This window comes from Centruroides sculpturatus, unplaced genomic scaffold (genome assembly GCF_000671375.1).
Source record: "Centruroides sculpturatus isolate CEXI.00-Female unplaced genomic scaffold, Cexi_2.0 scaffold2592, whole genome shotgun sequence".
Taxonomy (NCBI): Eukaryota; Metazoa; Arthropoda; class Arachnida; order Scorpiones; family Buthidae; genus Centruroides; species Centruroides sculpturatus.
The window spans coordinates 1-15,331 of record NW_019386678.1 but is presented as its reverse complement, the minus strand read 5'-3'; the positions used below and the strand labels follow the sequence as shown (position 1 = coordinate 15,331).

Below are 15,331 nucleotides of genomic sequence, written 5' to 3'. Positions count from 1 at the left end.
TAATGAACTCTTACTCAACTTATTAGATCATATTACATCTTTTTAGATTATCGATCAATCATTAAAGCTGGCAACTTAACTAAACTCAAAATGTGATAAATTTGAAAATATTTTTCTACTAACTAAATTATGTTTTTGATTTTTAAGAGCTTAAAACTTTAATAATTACCATTCAAAAAATTGAAGCTACTTTATACATTCTACTAAGTTAACTTTCATAAAAATAAAAAAAAGATATTAATATAATCAAAAATGCTGATGTTAGTTAATAAAATAAAAATAATCTTTTTCTAATTTTCAATAACGAGCTTTCTTTTAAATTTTTGCACATGTTTAGTTTATTTAACACGTGTTACTCTAATGTTAAAAAACAAGAAAAAAGACGAAAAATATTAACATAATTACAGTTTTAAAATGTAAAGTGTTAAACATTACTGTAGAATATAATATATTCTAAAAACAATAAAAATTTCCTGTTAGAAATCCGTCTATCTTAAAACAAACAAACAAAAAAGAAATCCATCCAAAATAATGAATAGGCTTATACTCGAAAGTTTAATATAAATTGCTATTATGTTCTTAACAGCCTGAAGAAATTTAGCCCGAAGCAAACTTTGTAGAATGTTTTAGAAAGCCATAAAGTTGATTTTTCCACTTTGGCGAAAAATACTTTTTTTTTTTTTTTTTCAATCAAGGAAACTCTTGAATCTTAGAAAGGATCTAACTTTATGGTCTCAACTCTATTTGTTGTTCGGAAATTAAGAAAGAAAGGCTTGTATCTCTTCAAAACAGACGGAGATTTCTCTAATTAAAACGAAAACAAACTAAAGTCGTACCCTTTTTATTTTTAACCAGTTAAAATCATTTTATTTGGAAAATATTTGCATAATGTTATAAAAATTCGTATATACGTGAACGCGTTTAAATTTTTAGGAAAAAAAATTGTTTAATTCAGTTTCTTAATCAACTACCGTACTTTTTCTCGATTTTTAAAACTTTAATTTGCATCTTTAAGATTTGAGAACAATATTTACATAAGAAATTTAATTTTTAATCTTAAAAGACAAGTTAGTTAAATGAATAAAACCAGGAGTACCGCTATAAATAATTCGAATAAACTTATTAATTTATATTAATATTAATTTTATTTTTTATAATATATAATATCACATAAGCTATAAAATATTAAAAAAATAATTTTAGGAAGATTAAAGCGAGATTAATTATGTTTGTTTTAATTTTCAAACTACAACTTATAGTCGTGTAGGTTGCAATTGTATGTATAATTATGTAAGTTTTTATTGTTTAAGAATTTTGAACATGACAAAGCATTGGATAAAAATTTTAATAATTAAATTAATGGAAATTGAAGTAAGATAACCATAAATTTATTATTTCTCCTTATAAATTTGATGATATAGATTTGTATTGTGCACATTCTCATCGATTTAAACAAGGACAGTTTATGACAGCCACGTCATTCCTTCCATTGTTACCTCAGACATTTCCGATCATCGATTTGTGTCAGACCAAAAGCATTCCCTGCCCATTAACTATAAAGTCAAGACGGTCAAACGAATTATTATTTTTTCGTCTTCTTTTTTATTAGCATCAAACGTTCAACTTGATTAAACTTTCATGTCAACACCTTAATATGATTTGACAAGTCAGAATACTAGTATCGATATGTAGCACAGTTTTCGTAAGTCATAGTCTCTTAATGTTAGTTTTTTCACTCTTTTTTTATCTTTCTGATCTTCTTTGAAAGAAAATCTCTATAGTCCAAAAAGATAATGGAATTCTGGAAGTAAAGCTGTAGCTAGTCCCTTTATTAATTCCTCAAATCCTATTGAATATAAATTCTTTGGGGTCCAATTTAAGCAATTCTTTGAATTAAATTTGGTGAAATCTATGAACTGGGATCGAAGACAGGAATACCCATTAAGGTACTCTTAATTGAGTTTGTAAAGATGACTAAATGTCTTTGTGTCTATTTATTGGCGAAGTTATAACGCAAGTGTTTTAAACAGGTACATTTCCTTTAAAATTTCCATACGGCGTGTGTACAGATCGATTAATTTCAGAACAGATTAAGGACTTTTCTAAAGAAAAGAAAGAAAAAAACTACATAAACAGGTTAAGTTTCTATGCAAATTAATACCTGAGAATATTTCGCTAGCATTTTATGAGAGCTTTCTGCAGATGTCCAATTGGATCCATTCCAGAGGAAGTGCTTGAAAAGCAATTTGTAATTTTTTCGATTTCAACTTCTGCTTTAAACGTCTCTTTCTGTACATAACTATTTTTATGTAAGACTATAAAAGAATAACTTTTTAAACATGATTCACTGTGTGTATAGTTTACGATGGAACATCACAAAATAGCTATTACCCGTATAAAAATAAAACTTTTGAAAATAAAAATTTCTTGTGTAACATTCTCTATAGTATTGTTCCTATCATTCTAGATTTTACAACATATTTGGCAATTTGCTCCTACAAATGGACACAGTTTATTCTCGCCTTCCGTATACAAATAAATGTCGTAACACACTTTTCGAAATCTTCTCTGAGAAGCGTAAATTTGTAAAATGGAAGCTAAGTTTATGCATTACATTTCCCTCATATCTACTACATTTAATCATAGTTACGTAGAATTGGTCCTTACAAGGAAAAATATACAAGAATTAGCAAGATGTTATTAGGCGTAAACGAAATTACAGGCAATTTATGATAACCACAAACCATAATCGCTTCAAAACAGCAATTAAAAGCTTATTAACCTTTAATTGTTTGATGTTAGTCAGAATCGAACGTCATACGAGCAACGAAATACAATTAAAATATAAGTCAAGTAACTACCAGTGCAGATAGTTTTGATCAAACTCCAGAAAATATTATCTTCAATTTCATCTCGATCGTTACTTATCGGATCTTGCGCTTCTCCTGTTTCTCTAAAGTTATGACTTCAGTTCACATTTGACAAAAGAATCGGCCAACGATGCTGGGTTTTATGACTAGAAAAAAGAAAAATAGATAAGCTCTCCACCGAAGAAAAGGGAAGAAAAAAAGATATTGTTACAAACGATGATTTGTTAAAAGATTATTGACACCTCTACAAAAGTTAGCTCTGATCAAAACAAAAAAAAAAATCCTATAATGAAGCTTGTACGTACAAACTTACACTAGAGTCATATCTATCTTTAAATATTTCTCATCATAGAATTATTTATTTTTAAATTCATACAATGTCCATAAATTATTAATAGNATAAATAATTTCACTTCCAATGGCACGATCAGCATTCTTAGATATACACCGAGAAAGATGTTGGGATATGGAGCGCTGCAGTGTTGGGCTAGTAACAGCATAGGAATGCAAAAAACACCCTGCATCATCCGGATTATCCCCGCTGGTAGGTGTGGTTTTAATTAAAATTAGTGTCGAAACATTGTTAGCTTGCGGCTGAAAATGGTGTTTGTGTTTCATTGCGTGGACAATGGACTGCGGTGCAGTGACCTGACACGTCTCAAAGGATAAATACAATAGACCAATTTCCGTCCAGAATGTATAATAGCGTGCTTGATCTCTGTGCACGTACTTTATCACATTATGCTTTAATTTGTTGACAAATATTTTTTGAAAAATATCCATAATGTAATCCGATCTAGCATCTTATGATAACATAATCGTATATTCGACAGTATTTTAAATTAAAATTAAGATAAAGTCTAATGATTAAAGTTTCAAAGTTTAATCATTAAAAATTTTATAATTAAAACACCACTTTAATATATTAATTAAAATAATATTGAAAAAATGAAAGATTCATTAAAATAGTTTGTAATTAAATGTATGTAAAGTATCTTCACAAAGCTGAGTATTTGTTTATCTCCAAGGTCCACCGGAATCTTTAAGAGATTGTGTTGTAACAAATCAAACATTTGACTCTGTGAAAGTGGAATGTCAAGCCGGATATGACGGTGGACTTAAACAGCAATTTCATTTAGATGTGTACAATTCGGCAATCAAGCATCTTCAAGCCAATCTGACAGTAACAGATGTGCCAATATTCACCGTCCAAGACCTACCAAGAGGAACAACTTTCGTTCTCTTGCTTTACGCTAAGAATGCTAAAGGACAAAGCCAGTTTGTAACTCTGACGGCTACCACTTTATCTCCCGCAGCGAGGAGGTCAGGTAAGTTGCATTTAAAATGATATTTATTCAATCTGTATTATCGATATTTATCTACAGTTCAAATTAAAATACTTGTAAGTAAAAAATACCTTTCTTGTTAACTACAATGTTTCCAATTTGTTTCATTTCGGTAAATTGTCGCTATAATGATCAGACCGAGAGAAACTGTTCCATTAAGTCGAGTCAATACGATAAATGGAGAATCTGCCGGAGGGATTTAGACTTGAGTGCATCCACACTCGCATCAGTATCCATCTCATCACTATATGCAATTTGGAAAATAGCAAAAGAAGAAATTTCTAGATAATTTCTTGTCGAAATAACATTTCATCAAAGTAAAATTGTTAATAAAAAAACTGATAATCTAAGAAATGTGTCAAGAATAAAAATTTTTCAAAAGGAAAATAATAATAATAGAGAAGAGAAAATTTTTTATTAAAATTCTCGAAACATATTGGCGATAAATAAAAAGTATCTTTTATGTAATTAACGTGAGAAGAGAGTAACTTCTTAAATTTACGGGTAAATCATTTTTATCTGCAAGAAATAAAGTCTGGTCGATATAGCAAAGAATAGCAGATGCTAAGTAAAGAATAGTTGTCCGATCGAATTATTTTATGACAAAAGTATGACAGCATCTGCCATTCTTTACTTCCTTTCAGCTAGCTCCGAAGCGAGTGGAGTCACTCCAATTCTAGGAGTTCTTATTGGTGTTGTTGGAGCCTTGGTGATCATAGCTGTCGTTGTTATCGTCGTCATGAAACTCCAAAGCAACGATTCTGATAAAGGTAATGGTGCCAACTTGATTTACTATGACGTTTGATTTTGCAAATACGGATATCAAGATTTTAAGCTACAAAATAATTCTGAATTGGTTTACTTTTCTTCTTCAATTTATTCCAAGTCAATTAAACACGATGCCGATAACATATCCGAGGATACATTAGCGAGAAAGGCGAAATAATGAATTAATCATGAATTTTAATATACATTAAAATCAATTTAATTTTTAATGTTAGCCATTAAAGTGATGANTACTTAATGATAGACTCATAATTAATTTAATCTTTTCTTATCTTATAAAATTAAATGTGATAAGAATTTAATTTATAAGATAAGTGATGATTTTCATTAATTTTCTCTTAAAAAGCTCATAGCGATGTATTAATTTATTAGCAATAAATTTTGCTTCAATAAATTCTCAGGTTTTCTAAGCATAAAAAGATATAAGGAGTGCCCTAAGAATGCTAGTAATGGTGATAAAAATGAAGTATCCTACTTAATGTGGTTTATTTTATGATAGCTTTTCAGCATTCTATGTGACCCAAAGGAGTCGAACTTCATTTTGAATTTCAAAAACTTATTCCAAAGTGGATCTAATAAAAGTACTTAGAGATTATAAATCGATTATTAAAATACATTTGTGGCATTAAATCTGTTTTTAGTTGTGTTTTTTAATGTTTATCTGCATACCGCGCTTTTAATTTATCCAAAACGTGTTTAAAGAAAAAGAAAGTAAATCTCTTTAGAGTTCATTTAGATAAGCTACCCACAGTGTATGATTTACAGAAAGATCAATATGACTTTAAATCAATAGCAGAATAATCTCAAAACTGTCTATTAACATCCAAAAACCAAAAGTTTATCGATTCATAAGTACATGTTTGCAGTTTTATTTCTAACTTCATTTTTTATACACTTCAATTTAATAATGTCTCTAAAGTTCTATATCAAATTTCATCAGTTCATTGACTATTAAATTTACGATAAGTTAAGTTGAGTCTTAAACTTTTATATATGGGTACATTTAGGAAAAATGACTTTTTGACCGTATATAACTGCGGGGGATTTAATCTTTAAATTTTAAATGCGTTACATTATTGATATCTTAGAAATACTTATAAACCGTATAAATTCGACCACTTGAGAGTTTAGTATTGGCATGACATTCCAGATATAAAAAGTTTAAACATTTTTTTAAATTTTTGGTGAATTTTTCTGTTATGGACTATCAATGAATTCCGTTTCATTGACAGCTCTTTCATGCACTTATGGTTATAGTGAGAGCAATGACTTTATAGTGTATTTGGTAGTGTTCGAAGGCCAATTCCTATAGGAATATGATGACTCCAAGTCGCTCGTAATCTCACGGTTCGTATGATCTTATCATCCAAGTTATGCGCTAGGAATATTTTGATTTCCTTGGAGAGTTTATTGACAGAAGGCATTCAATTTCTCTTTCAGAGAATGTTTGTTGTTAGAGGAATTGAATCCAACGTCTTTCCTCTTCCTTTTTTTTCAATCGGATTTAAATTTTCCAAAAAAAATTTCATTCCAACGAACAATACTTCAAACAAGTTTCGAATATGCATGATTGAATAATTCAGAATAATCCACAATTGATGAACAGTTATTTTTCCTCCTAATCCAGCTTAATAGTATTTTTTTATAAGAATCAATCCCTACGGACTTATTAAGAGATATTATTTAGTATAGAAGAAAACTAAGATTAAAGAATACGGTATTGACAAAGTGCAGTGTAGCTTAATACTACTGATCTGTTTTTCCTTTCCACTGTTCCTAGCTGAAATTTTTCTGATGAGTTCAACAAGCGATATAAACTTGTAATAAATAGAGCAATAATAAAGGCTATAAAAATATAAAAATATATAAAAGACAAAATTCACGACAGTTTATTATTTATTCAGTACATAAAAATAGAAGAAAATAAACAGAAGGCAAGGGAGAGATTATTTCTTCCAAACGGCAATAGTTTATTATATGAAAGTCTATACAAGCAACCTTTGTAGATCTTATCAAATTGCCAATATAATATATCAAAAATTATCTCGACAACATAATCTGAACACGCCGCCGTAAGTATCAAATATATATGACAAACAACGAAAAAGCAAAATCCACAAACTATATTTCACAGATACATCAATGATAATATATCACAAGCAAACTTAGAAGACAGAATTTCCTTCTTTTATAATTACATAAAATATTTAAATAAAATTTTAAATATTTGTAATAACAATAACTCTTTTAATTAATATATCAAGTATATTTATTCAAACTTATAGAATAATTGTTTGGATTTTTCAACGATATATCAAATTTTTAATTGCTTAAAAATCAAACTCTTCAGTGGTTTATTCGAAAGTATTTATAAAGCATAAATTTAATTTTAAATAAATATTTAACAAAATAGGTAAACAGAATATTCTCAAGCTCTTACCGTTCCAAATTTAAATATTATGACAAATTTACAGTTCAATAAAAAGTAATTTTAGACTAAATAAATATTCATCTTGCATTTTATTTCCATTAATTCGCTTTGATAAATTGTGCAAATCATTTGATTGAACTGCATTTTATTCATTCCTTACATGATTCTTGGTACTAAAATTATCAATTAACTCTTTCGCGCGTTACAAACTACTGATATAAGCCTAAGAAAGAAAAAAACATTCTAGAAGAAAAAATGATGTGAATACTCAGTTGAAAAATTCCAAAAGTTGAAACTGCTTGTTGAAAGTTGGGCAACTCCACTTTAATCGTTCTTGTGATTGTTGTAGCTTCGGGGCAAAGAACTTTTAGTTTTATCCCCCTTCTCTTCTTCTTCCTTCTTACCAAATTTTTTTCTATTTGTTACCTCGAGCAATTGTCGTAAATATACAAAAAACTCTTAAATTTTTAAGATATTCTGTTAGAATAAATATTAAATTAAGAAATTATTGACTTACTGAAATTTACATATAAGAATCAGATTCAATAAATTACTTTTAACAGGTTATTCTCAATATTACGCCGTTGCTGGAGGGAAAATATCGTTGCCTTGTAACGTATCCTTCTCTTCGGAAGAAGGCTCGGTATCGCTCATTCTGTGGTATAGGGGCGATACCGGGGTACCCATTTATACATTCGATTTGAGAAGAGGTCCTTTGAAAGAAGCGAGACATTTTCCAAGTTCTGATCTTGGTGCAAGAGCTTATTTTGACACTTCTTCCAAAATACCTAACTTAAATATAAATCCAGTTCAAGTGGAAGACGAAGGAGATTATAAGTGCAGAATTGATTATAGAAGATCGAGAACTGTTAATTATAATGTGCGATTAAAAGTAATAGGTAAGTATAACTTTTCTATACATTAAGTTTGGTTATGTATTTGAATGTGACGATATATTGTTAGTGCCTCCAAAAGAAATTATAATTTCTGATGAGAATGGAGAACGTCTAAGAGATGTTATTGGACCATACGACGAAGGAACATTTCTTACATTGATATGCGAGTCAACAGGAGGTAAATAAAAGATAATTAAATTTAATTAGCTATTAAAAGTTGAAAAAAAGAAAATTTTTGAAAGAAACCATTGAGATAAACGCTACTAATCAAGCATTTCACTAGGATTTTAAGAGCCGAAACGAATGTCAAATTTTCATCTTCTTATAACTGTCACTGATTTATAATTTGTAATTTAGATGGAGAAAAGATTGCAAGAAAGTTTGTTCTTGTGATATGCTATTTTTCAGGTATTCCTTCGCCTTCTGTAACTTGGTGGAGAGGTTCTTCACTTTTAGATGACAGCTATTTTAATACATCTGACGGTGCTGTAAGAAATGAACTATTATTACCAAGATTGCATCGTTTCGATTTAATGGCTGTCATTACTTGTCAAGCATCGAACACCAATTTAACGTCGGCTTCTACTGCTTCGGTAAAAATGGATTTAAACTGTAAGTGTTAGCGGTCTTTCTCATTTATTTGTTCGTTTTGGTCGTTATCTTGTAAAATTAGAAATCACCTCCTTACATACTAATAAATCTGTCAGGATATAGTTCTCGCTTTTAATGCCGTTAAAATCTTAGAACCGTAACTTAAAACTGTTTAACTAGTCAAATATAAAGTTGATATACGATCTTCATGAATTTGTATCTTTTATATGCATTTTATAGATAGATTTTTGCCATTTCCTTATCCTAAAGACGAGAATCAAAAGCAGTGATCGCTGCTTTTCATTCTCGTCTTTAAAATTCTTTTCTGAGTTAAGAAATTAACTTATAACTATTTAAAAATTAAAACAAGGAACGAAAAATCTATCTTTTAATATAACATTTCGACTTCATAAACATGTTATTAACTCAATAATACATTTTAAAAAAATCTTTTAATTATAATAGGTAGCATTAGTTAGAGAAATGATGTTTGCTTGTGCGGTATTATGGGAATATTAAGAGATAAACAGGAATATAGTATTTGTTGTAGCCATTCCAACATATTTAGGTGTTATCTAAATCATTAAATTTGAAATTAAATGTATTCGTTGCTAATATCTGACACTGGCATCATTATGCTAGACTCAATGTTACGTTTGCTACTCTATAAGATTAGAAGTTCATAAATAGATATTTAGACAAGTCATAATATTTTAAGCGAANTCAATTAAAAAATGCAATTTCATTAATAATTGAACAGGAAGACGTAACAAAAGTAAAACGAATCGATACATCCATCATTTATATTTTTATACTTTAAAAATATCACAAATTAATTATTTTATTTAATTATCTGTCTTTAGCGAAGGGCTTAAACAGAAAACACAAACGTGGAGGATAAGACCAGCCAGTGATTGCTATCAACAAATGTTTATAGTATTAACATTTGTAGTAGGATTAAGTTAATTGTTCTTTAACCACATCCACGTGTACTTATTTATTTAAAAGAAGAAGAGAAGACGATTATACTTGAAACACAAGTATTAAATGAAGAATTAAATATACCGAGAAGCCAGCTTTTTCACACTTCGTTTAGCTGGCGAACATTTCCACTACTGCCGGCTCCTCCTCCTATTCTTCCCGTCACGTGACCACCCTTCATTGACTTTCTTCGACATCCGTTTTCCGATCAAATTCATGTATTATTCAGGCCACTTCCCGAATTGTTTGCTATTCCAACTCAAAACATTGATTGTGAGACTAAAAAGATACAGCTTTTTTATTCTTTCGTGTAAATTGCTTTTTTTTTAAACTTAATTCTTTTTAATATACTTCAAAAAATCCGATAATATATTTATTTCGTTCGGTAGGAAAACAGAAAATTAATTTTTACTTATATACATAAAACATATTTACATAAAAGTGTACTGTATTTACTTAATTATTTTTATAACCGACATGAAAGAAAGACTGAATATTTGATTAGAAAGAAAGTTTACATAACTGAATACAAGTATAACAAGATTGTATACAAAGCAAAAGAAAGATAAAATAATTATAAACAAACTTTGGTATGTGACAAATACGTAATACACGAATAGGACTCTTAAGTCGGTCGCTAATGCCACTTTCTCGAGATTAAATTGATGATAATTCAAACGATTAAACTGTCAGATTTCTGAATAAAATAACGTTAAATGATATTACAGACGAAACTTTGATGGAGTCACGAATCATGGTAGAACGAGGTCGACATTCCCAAGAGTATCTCGAATCTTAACTAATATGTATTTCTAGCATCACCGAATAGGATCAGAGAATCGCTGCGTGACTACAGAATACCGAACTTCTATTATTATATGTCATTGAGTCTATTATCTGGCACAAGGGATCCTCTGTAAATGCAAAATGCTCCAGTAATTCATAATTTAGGATGTGCAGAAAGAAAACAGAGATGTATTAAGCAAGAGACGAGGCGTAACTTTCTATCTTTAAAATAGATCCTCACGAACTACGACTTCCTAACATCTCGCAGACGGTATAACGAATGTGAATGTGATATGTTCTGTGTTCCATTACATAGAACACGACACTGCTTGTCGAATAAGCTTTACTATGTTACATTTTACATAAAACACGAAAAGAAAAGATCATTGAAAAACTTTACAGTTTCATAAAATTCAAATTGGTATTCAAAATACGTTTGGGCATTTTCTTTATGATGTATTCAAAAACACAAGGTACAGTAAATCCTTTAATCAAAAGTAAGGTTGTAATGTTACAGGTTTATAAATGAGTAATGTCAGACTGATCAGCTAATTATCTATTTGAAAATAATCATTTCTAGAATCAATTATACATTGATTTAAAAGAATAAATCATTTCCAAGTCTTATAAATGTCTAAAAATCAGATCATAATGAAAACCATTTAATTTGTTATATTATTTATAATAAAATAAATCTTAAAAAATCCGAAATTTGTTATTTATTTATACAAACACGAAAGTGTAATGCTAATTATTTATTTTNGTTTTTTACGTGATTGTAAAATTGTATAGAGTAATAATTCATTCAAAAATTACTTAAAATAATCCCAAAAGAGTTCTTAGAATGTTTATGCTGTTTTGTAACTATAATCTAAAAATTGACTTTATGAGAAAGTTTAAATAATTTTTAACTCTTCAAAGCATAGTTTTTAAATCACGCAAACTAAGTTATTATTTTTGGGATTAAAACATTACTTTTCTGTAATCTTTTACGTGATTGTAAAGCCATATAAGGTAATAACTCATTCGGTCATTTCCTACAGAAAATAGAACGATCATAAAATGGCCCAATTTGACATTTACGTTTGATATTTATAATTTATTTTGAACATTAGAAAAATTTAACTTTGCCAAAAAATATATTTAAATATTTTAAAATTTATTTCAAATTTTTTATAATGAAATAAAGATAAAATTTATTATATTCTTTACAAAATCTTATATTCGAAATCTGCCAAGAAATAATTATAAGACGATTGTTAACGGCATTGTTCAAAAGACAGTTAAACTTCTGACATAACAAAAGAAAGTTTCTATAACAATTTTTATAGGTATAATGCAATATTAAGAAGAATCACAGCTGTACTTTTGTAATTCAGACATAATTTATTCTATCTTCAAGAAACAAAATTAATGTTCCTACTAGAAGCAAAAGATTGTGTAGACATAAAGGATCCACTAGACAACACTTCCTCGATTCTTCATTTCATACAACCAATTGTTTGTTCGAATGATAAATGAATGATACCACGGACACCATTACTTATATACTATTTTTGTCCAGAAGTAATGAGAAGACTTTCAAAGGATAGACCTACAAAATAACCTCGATACTGATCAATTCTCCGATGGATAGCTGCACACTGAATAATACTTGGATAATTTTTCATTAAAATCAGGTCTGAATTGATAAGATTTCTCTGATAAGTTTTCCATTTCTGAAGTAAAATCATTTCAAATTAATTAATTAAAGGAAAATAAATAACAAAGATTTAATAATGTAATAAAACGAAACTGATTTAGTGTATCTTATTAAAGGAATTTCGAAAAAACAATAAGAATAATAATCTACGTGGAATTTAATTTAGCTAATTAATTGTAAATTTTTACTAATTACAGATTTATTCTATGCAAATATTTACATAACTGATTTCAGTTTTTATTCAAAAAATGCTTTCAAATAAGTTATCATTTTTTTCTAAAAATTATGGCACAGGAATACTAAAAAGCGCTTAAAAATTCATCTTATAAAGAAAAAAAATACAATTTATCTATTTTTGGAGTAGCTTATTGCACTATCCACTATCTCCCATTACTTTCTTTTTCCATTATCCCTTATGTTTTCAATCAAATTACATAAGAAAAATTCAACACTTGAATGATGTTTTTCCATTTCAGAACTAAATATTTCCGCACTGTAGGCCTAACAGTCGTACTTTTATCAAATAGAAACTTTGTTATATCGACGAATAGAAGAGAATTTCGTTTTTTTTGCTAACAATACGTCAGGATTACTTGCCAAAATTAACTTAAGTAAGCCGAAACCCTCTTCCAAGAAAGTTCCTCAAGCTCTGATTTGTCTTGGACTTACGGACAAATCCCCGCCAATCACACTAAACCGGACAAACCCCAAAGTGACCGGTTCGAATTTCGATCAAGATTCATCTTCCACACTATATAAAATATAAATCTGTTTATTTCAATGAAGACAGAGTTTAAAAATGCTTTCAAAAGACGTAGAAAGAATAAGCTTGATGTATTATTCTCGTTCTTCAGATTGTTCGTTCGATTCAATAGTACTGTACCAGCAATCAATTAATCAAGTTGCTTTTGGGATGATAAACACTATGCATGATCAGGATTTGAGCAGGATTCTCTGGGTGTGTTGCCCGTTTCAACTCATGCAAATCACGTTTGGTGAATTGGTTAACTAGATTAGTTCAGCTAATTTTAATGCAAGATCTGTCTTACAATCAAAACAATGATGCGTCATCTGTTTTACAATTATGCAGTTTTTCTTTTATATTTATATATATATTTATAAAACGAGCCTCTTGAGAATCGAGATGACAAATTAAACAAAATGCCTGTCAATTATGGGAATTAATTCTCCGAAATGCTTTCAAATCAACTGAGAATAAGTCAATTAAGATTTTAAATTATTCTTTCTTTTTTGTAGATATAATTATTTGTACAAATGAAGTGGAAACGTTTAAATTAAGTTTTTGGCAATGGTACTTTCTTTGGGTGAAACAATATTTGTCTAATTAAACATATGTGAGTTAAAATCAATTTTAAGTTGTTCTCTAGCTGTTGAGCACTGAACAAGTGATCAATAGCAAATCGTTAAAGCAAAGGCAAAAGAAAACGCTAGTAATTATGCTAGAAAAGAGAAGATATCTTCGTCTCTCATTAGTAGATCTTTCACAATCCTTTTCTTTAGATAAGCTTTTATGTAAAACGTAATCAGTTCTTACAAAGAAAAAATTTATTAAAAAAATCCAATTAGGTTCAATGCACTTTTTGTAAGAAAAAAAAATTGCATTCTTTCTTGCATGGCAAACACGAAAATTTCCTTAATCATTATGTTAATTCGACACATAGTGAAATGTTTACATGAGAATTTATAAAAATTTTCACTATAAAAAAATCTATACTTTTTTTATTACTGCCCGAAACAAATTATAACTTTGCTATTTATGAAAATAGCTACTAGTACATCATAAAACTATACAATGTGAGAAAATGCGTTCAATAATTTTAAATTCAAATATTGTTTGAGGTATATCGAAATTCCATAAGAAACTTCCATATGCAATCAATGTATTTTTATCTTTTGTCGTCTTCAAAGAGCAGGTGCNTCAAACAAGATTTGCAAAAAAGAAAAAAGAGAAAAAAATTGCATTTTTTCAGTTCCATTATTTTTCTCGATTTCTTTTTTCATAGAAATGAAAATATCACGCGAAGCATTTTAAACACTTTAAAATTATTTACTGTTTTTTTTTAAAAAATATATATATAAATCCAATTTTCTTACGAAGAGATATGATATTGAAATGGGACATTCGATTTTTAAATAATATCTATCGACAAAAAAGTATAAATTTTAGGTGATGTTTTTATTGAAATAATCCAATAAAACCTGTTTATCTTTCAAGATCAAAATATTTTCAGAACTGTATTTCTACCCAGTGAGGCCCTTGAACGTACGAATTACTACTTCCTACCGGCCTGTCTCTTATGGAAAGAAATTGACCCTGGTATGCGAATCCAGCGGATCCAGACCACCTGCTCATCTGACCTGGTGGATAGAATACAAGAAACTGCAGAGTGGAAGAAACACTGTTTCTGGAGATAATAACATCACCACAAGTACCCTCACCTTCCAACCGAGTATTAGCGATAATGGCAAATATGTTTCCTGCCGTGCAGAAAATCCTAAATTAAGAAATAGCGCCATTGAAGACAGATGGACATTAAATATTTACTGTAAGTGAGTGTTTTATAAAGCTCATTTCTGTAATTGAATAGAAATATCCGCTATAAGAACTTTCTATCTTGTAATCAAATTATACGAAAACTTTTTTGAGAACGTAAGGACAAACTTTTCATTTTCGTCATCAGCAATTTTTAATAAATTTCGAAATATTGAAAAAAAATCAAATATTTTCTCGCACATATATTAAAATGTACATAAATTTCATTGTTATAAGTGATCTCACTGAGTTTTAAAACTGTTCGATCAGCGGTTAAACATATATTAGGTTAACAGTAATTAATTAATTAAATGCATATTAAAACCAATTATGTAATTAGTCAGTCGTTTCGAAAATTTATTTTAAAAAAGTCTTCAGATTTAACGTA

At 28.9% G+C, this 15,331-nt stretch overlaps 1 protein-coding gene across 1 annotated transcript; it reads left to right on the top strand.

Moving 5' to 3' along the window:
- The first annotated feature begins 3,307 nt into the window (after window positions 1-3,307).
- Window positions 3,308-15,136, top strand: LOC111615547 (sialic acid-binding Ig-like lectin 14). Its single transcript, XM_023356953.1, has 7 exons — window positions 3,308-3,414; window positions 3,899-4,198; window positions 4,861-4,986; window positions 7,997-8,332; window positions 8,397-8,507; window positions 8,738-8,941; window positions 14,660-15,136. The coding sequence occupies exons 1-7, from the start codon at window positions 3,327-3,329 to the stop codon at window positions 14,962-14,964; spliced, it is 1,470 nt and encodes a 489-aa protein (XP_023212721.1). The 5' UTR covers window positions 3,308-3,326; the 3' UTR covers window positions 14,965-15,136.
- Window positions 15,137-15,331: the final 195 nt, after the last annotated feature.

Coding starts and splice junctions, on each gene's coding strand:
- LOC111615547 (XM_023356953.1), top strand. CDS start 3,327: ATGTTGGGATATGGAGCGCTGCAGTGTTGGGCTAGTAACAGCATAGGA. Junction 8,508..8,737: donor GATATGCGAGTCAACAGGAG/GTAAATAAAAGA, acceptor GCTATTTTTCAG/GTATTCCTTCGCCTTCTGTA. Junction 8,942..14,659: donor GGTAAAAATGGATTTAAACT/GTAAGTGTTAGC, acceptor ATTTCTACCCAG/TGAGGCCCTTGAACGTACGA.